Below are 8,821 nucleotides of genomic sequence, written 5' to 3' on the forward strand. Positions count from 1 at the left end.
AAGACCCTTACACACCCTCAATAACATTCTCAAAAATCACACAACTAACACACTCACACACCCTATCAGCATCACACATCATATCACAATCAATCACCCTTTTCAAACTCACTCACACTCACACTCTCTCACATTACACAAATGTCACAAAAAAACGTTAATATTTCACTTCTGTTCTTTTATTTTCCTCACAATAAAATACACTGAACATAATCTTCACAAAAGGTATTTACAACAGTTTAAGCTATTGCCATTATAAATTACAATAACTTTTAAGTATTAATTATTTAAAAAATGTCATAACCATTGTTATTTGTAATATCAATACATCTAAGTCACGTAAATACAAAACATTTGCATTACAAATACTATGAGTGTCACATTTGCAAAAGTTAAAAGTATTGGCATTGTAAATGATAAAACTATTAATTTCGCGATTTTCAAAACCATCACATTAATATAAAATGTGTCATTTACAAAACCAATAGCTCCAACTTTCCTACTGCGAGACCTATTGGCAACGCCAGTGCTTGTTGAATTATGTGCCCCCTGACTTCTTTTGGCACTCTAATTCAGTCACTCGGTCACTCTCATGGACTTTAATTTTGGCCTGCCCGCCATTTTGTGCTGTTCTCTGCCACTTTTCTCTGGACCCTGACCCACCATCTTGTCCATTCCCTTGTCCTGTACCCTTTTCCTTCGTTTCCCCCTTGACGATCCTCTGATTTGCCTTTTCTCCATACCCTTGTGTCCCTCCCACCCTCCCTTTGTGCTGTGACTAGTCCCCCCTCCGACCCCACTTAATGGAACTCTGCTCTCCTGGTTTTTTGGGTCTTGACCTGAGAAAATCTACTCGTATATATATATATATATATATGTATATAGAGATAACTCTTAATCACTAGTATAAGCTGTAGACCTTTGTACTCTCTACAATTCCTATGTGACTCTTGAGAGTATATACATTCGTATCCCTTCCTTGAGTGACTTTACTACTTGTACATTTGCAATTTTTTCTGTTTATATCTCTTCCTTGTGTGACTTTTTAACTTGTACATTTTCTATTTTTTTCTGTTTGTATCTTTTATGTAACGCATGTAATCCTAAATCTTTATGTATCGCAACTGGCTCTTATGTAAAGCGCTCTGACACCTTCGGGTAATGTTCGCGCTATATAAAATTGCATTAAATAAATAAAGAGCTCAGTGGTTAACCTCAATCCTGGTCAATAGGAAATATCAAGGTTCGTGTACTTCTATTGTATTTCCCCCATTGGGATACAGGCAGCCTCTCCCTTCCTCTCTCCAGTTTCGGGCAGCGAATGATGAGGTCGGATGACACGGCACGTACTTTCCACGCCCCAGGTCCCTGCTGACGTTCGAGAACGCACGTACGTTTTCCAGACGTATCCTCCTCACGTGACGTCGTGAAAGCCTACTTAAAAGGCTCAGCCGGGGAGCGGCCATCATTTATTTTTTAAAGCACAGTGAATGAAGAAGACGAAGAGTGAAGTCGATGAGGGAGTCCGATGAGCGAGTCATGGCCATGAGCGATAGCAGGAGGTGGCCGAGGACTAAAGACAGACGCCGCGAGCAGGACCCCACAGCTGCTGCTTTTTGTTGGAGCGCTTACCTGACTGGCTGACGTTACCTGGTGAGTGGTGTTGCTATTAGTTTCATAAGTACCAGTGGCGTTAGTAGTTCACATACCCGGTTACAGCGGGAGACGCGCGTTTTTTGAAGCCATGAATAGCTTTCATGTATCTGCCTCTCGTCTAAAATTGCCTCAGTTTCGATGTTAGTCTATATACGATTGTAAACTTTCCTTTTGTTCTTACCTAGTTCCTGTTTCTAAATGTTGACATGTACCGTCGCCCCAGCGCTGCGAATACTAGTACCTCGAGTTATAATAGATAAGCCAACAATCGGTACTGAGGTACCTAGGTCAAAGTGGACTAGGTCTGGGATGTTGATGCTAATGCCCCGTGTACGAATGAGATTAATATACTGGGAAAACGTTTTATTGGTCTTAGTAAATATCAGTGATGGATAGACCTGTGGTTGCAGTTAAATATCGTGCGAATCTGGTCCAGTGCATTTCACAAGAGCATCGGATTGCATTCCACGATTTTTTTTGTATGCACTGGGAGATTAGACTATAAACGCACGATGAGCCGGTGCCCAACTCTCACCTGGTTCCCAGTTCCAAAGTCGGCAGCTCTGACCTTTAAGCCAAATAACCAGTCCCAGTTTCACACTGAGTGTGAAATGCTAAACTAATACTGGAAGTGGTGTCTTCGCGTAATGCGATTTCTACTGGTACAGATGCCTTTGATACCATCAGTGCTGGGTTCTCGTTTCCAGTGCCCTATACCGACACACACACTGGCATGTTAGGACAGATGCCGCGATAATGCGAGTACCAGTACTATCCTTGGGCACAGGGCTGCAGTTCAGATGTATTAATGTGGCTTTCGGAGTATCGCCTATTGCACGGGAGCGTTTGGCTTGTGGTTAAGATGAAGCAGTCAGCGCAGGTGTTGAGTACTAGTAAAAAGACAGTGGTGGTGTGTATATAGAACTGCACTTGGCTTAAACACAGGAGTTAGGGCAGATTAACGCTTGCGCTGTCACGTCTCTAGGTACTGGTCATTGCTACTGTTCAAGCAGCGTGTAGTGTACGGCTGTTTTCTGTTATTATTAGTCTCCTTGGTTCCCGTCCACCTCTAGCTCCATTTTCGACATCTGAAACAGGCATTCCAACTTCAGCGGTTTTTAAGTGCATCGGGCCATTTGTCTCCACTTGCAACCAAGTTACTGCTGTTAGTGACGGACGTGAAAACAGATGCCCCACTGTAGCGGTTGTTGTTGTACGTAACGTTGTAATAAAAGCTGTCCAGTCTCACCCTCATGACCTCAGAGCGTGGTCGTTCACATTTGCATCAGGTGATGCACAATCGTGTTGGTGGTTGTCATAGCAGAAGATCACGTTGTACTGTAGACGATGCTTGTGTTTCTATCGGGAACCAAGACTGCAATCGTTACGTAAGCAGTATGACTGTCATACGATGTCCCTGTGAAATGTTATCGCACGTGTCAGCGTGATAATATACATTCAACTCACATGTTCTGGGTATCTCATAGCCCAACTGCTTGTTCCAAAGGTGCATACATGTAGGGTAGAGCAGTAATGCCAAACAAAATGGTCTAGCTGGTGGGTATTTGATGGCCAGGAGATAAAATATTTTTTTTCTAGTTTTGTTTCTTATACAAGTGCTCTGGCATTTCTGCTTTGGGTGTTTCAACACTTCACGTTCTCATTGTGTGGAGATGTGCTCGCTTTCATAAAAAGTGAGATCACCATGGGTCACTGTTTATCAAATGGTGAGATGTAGCTGATGCGACACCCTGGACCCTTTCAGGTCCAGTCCTGCTACAGAATTGTCGCCTAATCCCCCCCCACATAACCTCTTAACAGCCTCCATTTTGCTGGCATAGACCAGTAAGGGGGCAAGGAGTGAAAACTAGAATATATAAACTGGGTCTCGAGAACTTTGAATTATGTTCCTGTTGCCTGTGCACCCCTTGTGACCAAGGATATCCTGAACACCAAAGGTAAAGCTGGAGCAGTGGTGGTTACCCTCTGGCTGCCCCGAAGGCCCATAAGGCGCACTCCCAGCGCCAGACCCCTGCCAGTCATTAGATTTCCCACTTTCTGTGCATGCCAATCTGAATTTTGTACTTTGTGAAACCTTTCAGAGCGAGCAATGGTGATAATTTGATGTTTTTTTTGTATATTGGTGGGCTATGGCATCCATCCCGCGCTGCCTGTCTTTCTACATGGCTTGTTACCAAGAAGGGAAAAGCCTCATAGAACTTAAAATAACATATTTTGACTGTTAGACATTTTAATGGAGATTATGGCAGATAAACTACACTTTGTATATTTGCATATTCTAAATTCCTGCTTTTCCCCCCACAGAAATGGGTAATTGTGTGAATTCTGACCCGAGCTACCTCAGATGTAATTCTGCCATGTGGAACCGCACAGAATTTGCCCATTCTTCCCAAGGAGGTACCCTCTCCATCATGGATATTATGGAAGGGCAGTGTTATCCTCCGGTGGATGCAGGCTTTCTTGGACTAGACACCAACATCAACCAGTTGCTAATGGCTGCAAAAATCATTGAGTTCGTGATCTCCCTGGCTGGGAGACTCCTGGCCAGAGAGACCCACACTTGGAGGTCTCTCCCTACAAACTGGTTGAGCAAGATAATCGGCATGGGCAGATGGGTCTATCAGAAAGTGTCTATGAAAGTTAGTGGAGGGCAGAAGGCTGGGCAAGGGGACCCCAGAATGGAACAAGGCAAAGGCACTGTAGAAGAGATTGCTCCAGAAGAATACTCTCTAATTGGTGCAGTCACCGGATTGATGCACACAAACATGGAACCATACCTGACAGAAGGAAGTGACTGTTCAGAGACAGCTGAGGGAGTCTTCAGCATGAATGGAAGCCAGGATGTGCGCTCTCCCCTACAGGAGGGGCCTAGAGAGAAGGCAGCCTTCCTTTCCTGCACAAACCCCTTTATTCTCTCCATGGTGTGTTGGCCAACGGAAGATGAAGACTCCTCATCAGACTGGTCCAGTGAGTCCGAGGATGAAGATACGGTGCCAGGGGAAATAGTTTCATTGGAAGGCAAAATGTACAATGGGCAGGATGTCTCAGAAGAAAGAATTGAAACGCAGAAAGAAGAGGATGAATCCTCTGGCTCGAGTGTGTGCTGGGTTAGTGCCTCCAAGGACAACATGAACGACTCATTTGACTCTGTAAGCGACTGGTCTGATTCAGATGACGATGGTGTTGGGACATCCTGGGACTCCGGAGATGAGGCTAGCTGTAAGGATGGGGGTGAAGACCTTTGGCTTTCCTTCTGTCGCAGTGATGACCCATATAATCCATTCTCGTTTGCAGTGCCCACCACTAAAAGTATCCAAACCTCACATATGCAGGGACCTGGCCTCAAAAACACGCCTGGTGCGTGCCACACACATTCAAGATTGGAAGAGTCAAATAGTGAGAATTTAGTCAATCTGTTTCATTTTTCCCCTAAGCCGTTCACCAAAGGACCTGTCCAACAAGCCAATACTAGATCTGCTTATCACAGTAACTGTCTGCAGACCAAGTCAAGCACCAGCGCCGTAGCAACCAAAGCTTCAGAGGACAACCGTGGATGTGACAGCTGTCCGACTAAAAAGGTGAGTTGGTACAGCAGCTTTTGTATCCGGTGTTAAATGTGACAGATTGGTTGAGGTTAGACACTTTAATACTACTGTAAGTCTGATAGAGCCACAGCATCACACAAGACTGGCCAGTGTAAGGACTACTCATTAGATCGGTACTGCTGTTTTATTCCCCCCCTAACCCCCCACACACATATTTGAAATCTGCGGGGGCAGAATTTTTTTAGGTTGGCAACATTGATTAGCTCTGCTTTCTTGGGTTTGAACACGTTAGTCAAGTCTGGGCGTGCATCATTAGCCCAAGTGGTAATCCATGGGAAAGGAGTGTAGACGGGAGACCTCGGCGGTCCCTTTCCTGCTGTTGCGTGAGATTGCGCGTGCGATCCTGATGCCACCGCCTGCAAGGGCTGTTCGAGCGAGGAGGAACAATGCCCTCTAGGGGGGGAAAAAGGCGGTGTTTTCGGAGTCCAGGGACATGCGTCTTACATAAGGCGCGGCAGCTCCCAGACCCTGGCTGTTCCCCTGCTGATAGCGATTCTAGTGACTCACAGCAATGGAGCTTAGTCAGCCGCGAGCACTCTCCTTGCAGGCAGATGCTCCCATGTGGTTGCCCATGACTCAGTGACAACGCACGTGTTGGGTGAGCTGGAGAAAGAAGGCCGTGAAATGCTTGCATCAGAAATATTCTGGGGAGTTCTACAAATGCCGTTTCGCTCGAATCATTTGTCTTAGTCTGACTTTGTTATATGGGTTTCATTTCTCGGGCAGGCTTGACAGCTCTCTGACTCACATTGTTACGAATTGTTTAAACCATGTATGGAGCGGGCTTTGGCTGCCTCCAGCGGAGCATTACACTAACCGAGTTTTTGTTTGTGGTGTATCATTCAGCCTTCCAGGAAGTGCTTATGTTGAAATTAATGAATAAGTGGTTTCCGTCTGAAAAGTACACTGAAACATAGCACAGGTTGCCACTTTCGGTCATTTATTCCCTATATGCATTTTATACAGAAAGCAGACAGTTTGCTTTTAGCCAAAATTGCAACGCCAGTAGGGGGGCTTTAAGGTGGTAAAGCACACTTATGCATACAGTGCATTTGTACATTCCTTTGTTTACAAGCATTTGCACCTTTGCCAGTGTTTGAGTTTGTTCAGCAAGCTGTGATTGAATCTTCTGTAATTTTTATGTGCTCAAGCAAGTATGGTGTGCTCCGTGCGAATTGTCCCTGAGATCCGTCTCAGTTGCTCTAGTGGGTGTGACATCAAGTTTTCCTTGACTTACTGGTTTTGCTCTTTATCCTTAGGTGAGATTTTCTCCAGTCGTCAAAGTACACCAGATAATTGCCTGGAGTTATGCCCACAGGGCTGCGCGACGTGGACCATGGGAGGAGCATGCTCGTGACCGTTGCCGCTTCCAGAGGCGGATCACAGAAACTGAATCTGCCATTGGCTACTGCTTGGACCCAGCACACAGGGAGTTAGTGTGGGCACGGCTCCATGGGAGCTTGGACACTGGGGTCAAAGCTATCTGTGCCGGAGACCAACTTTCTTGAGGTGCACAACTACAATGGACATTAACTTGCCCGAAATGGACCCTTCAGTCGCCTTAAATGTTTTTTTTTTTATGCTACAATTTTCTTCTGAATGGTATCTTTACCTAAGGTCAGGACCACTGGAATTATGCGGCAGTAAAGGGCCAAATTGTGGCTGGGTTGAGTAAATTATGCGGCAAAAAAAGGAAAACTGGTATGCAGCACATTTTGTGACCGTATTACTTCATTATTTTGTCAATTTTTAACTTTACACTGTCTGGACTTTATTAGCACGTCTTTAGTGCCAGGTTAACACCAAAAGATGGCAATAAGCTACAGAAATGTGCCAGTCAACCTTTGCGAAGCACCTTCCACTGTGCAGCAACGCTTGATGCTGCGTTTTTAGCACACTAATCTGTTTGTTAGAAACTGTCTTTTGTTGACCTCTGCAGATTATGCACCATATGATGGATTATGCAGCAAAACTATATAACTATGTGAAAATCCTCGGAGTCCTCTGAGATCTGTTATTGTGGTAGTCAACATTCTTGATTGAAGCATATCCAAGAAGGCCTATCGTATCTTTGGTGTTAAATGTGTTTGGGGAGTGGGAGGGGGGGGGACCAGACTTAGTCTGTCCTTGCAGCATCTTAATGTTTATGGAGTATTGATCCCACTGCGTTTACATTCCCTGTTTTGCTAGTTTACCTGCAATCAGCCTGCAATACCAAGGCTCTGAGCAAAGCACTGCAATTTTTTTCCTCAGGGGACACCTTGTTGGGAAGTGTGCGTTGGTATTTCCTTTTTGCCAGACTGACAGTATCTTTTTTCACTCCTTTTTTGGCATGCAACAGTGTTCAGGAACTACATGTGCATCTGGGAAATTCTGTTTGTATTGTGTATTAATCGCCAGGTTCTCAGCGCACAGAATGATCTTATTTATTTTAATTTATATTTATATGAAGCATGTAGAAGAGTGGCCTGGTGCCATAGATGGTATGTGTGAATGGTTTCTAGAAACTACAAGCCTGGCGCTTGTAAGCACTACTTTGTAAATTATGGTTCTTATAAATAAAGGAAATATTTGTGACACAACCTGGTTTTGTTTTCAGATGTCTTGTAATTTTGTTTCAAGTTATAATTAAGTGTTGAGTGTCTGGAAGGCCTGGACTGGGGGGGGGGGGTGTATAAATAGGAACCAGAGAAGGAGCATCGTCATCCCCTGGGCCCTATCGGTAGGAGACTGAACTGGATGTAATTTCTTGATGTGCTCCTGAGAATATTGGTCTACAAATCTCAAGATTCTCAAACCGGACTGTATCTAATCTGCTATAGTGTTTCCTCCTTTTAACCATTAACCCATTACGTGCGCGTGTCTCAACAGCCAGCACTAACACTACCTCGGTAGTGCTGCGCACGTCCGTTTGGCTGATGTGGCCCGCCCACTTAATGCAACTCCTGCACCGGGGTTAAAGAGTAAATAAGGTCATCACAAATGAAATAAAGGAAAAAAATGGTGTTAAACCTTAACCTAGCTCCATCAGGGAAAATATTGTGCTGCATGCTTTTTAGGTTTCGCCTGGCGTCCACTGCGCAGCAGTGTTCGCGCAGGCTAAATCTTTTGATTTTCAGTAAGGGCCTTTCACCCGCCTCTCTTCCATTGGCTAGCTCCATAAATGGAGGCTAGCCATTGGAAGAGAGATCTGTCTGTAATTCTCGGAGCAGATTCGTGGGCATTCCAGTGATTTTTTTTTTCTCATCCCGCCCCTTTTACGTAATGCGGCGGTGGGCGTTTTTTTCCAGTTTTTTTCCCAGTTTTTTTTTCATTCCTCCAGGCAGACCGCCGCCCAAAGAAGTCCAGGGGAGTACTTTTTTTTTCTCTTTTCTTGCCTTCTGCCTTTTGATTGTGCCCGTTCCCACACCCCTCCCGCGGTCCGTGTCTCCGGCCCCACTTGTAAATGCTTGTCTCAAGCTTGCTGGTACCTTTGGTAGATGGTAGTGTGTAGGGTCTCTAGTGCTCTGTTGTGGGTAAAAGTGACTGCTCTCACCCCA

At 45.0% G+C, this 8,821-nt stretch overlaps 1 protein-coding gene across 1 annotated transcript; it reads left to right on the forward strand.

Moving 5' to 3' along the window:
• Window positions 1-1,464: 1,464 nt before the first annotated feature.
• LOC147701536 (uncharacterized) lies at window positions 1,465-7,864 on the forward strand. Its single transcript, XM_086930213.1, has 3 exons — window positions 1,465-1,653; window positions 3,982-5,255; window positions 6,542-7,864. The coding sequence occupies exons 2-3, from the start codon at window positions 3,984-3,986 to the stop codon at window positions 6,788-6,790; spliced, it is 1,521 nt and encodes a 506-aa protein (XP_086786339.1). The 5' UTR covers window positions 1,465-1,653; window positions 3,982-3,983; the 3' UTR covers window positions 6,791-7,864.
• The last annotated feature ends 957 nt before the right edge of the window (window positions 7,865-8,821 follow it).

This window comes from Lissotriton vulgaris, chromosome 7 (genome assembly GCF_964263255.1).
Source record: "Lissotriton vulgaris chromosome 7, aLisVul1.2, whole genome shotgun sequence".
NCBI lineage: Eukaryota > Metazoa > Chordata > Amphibia > Caudata > Salamandridae > Lissotriton > Lissotriton vulgaris.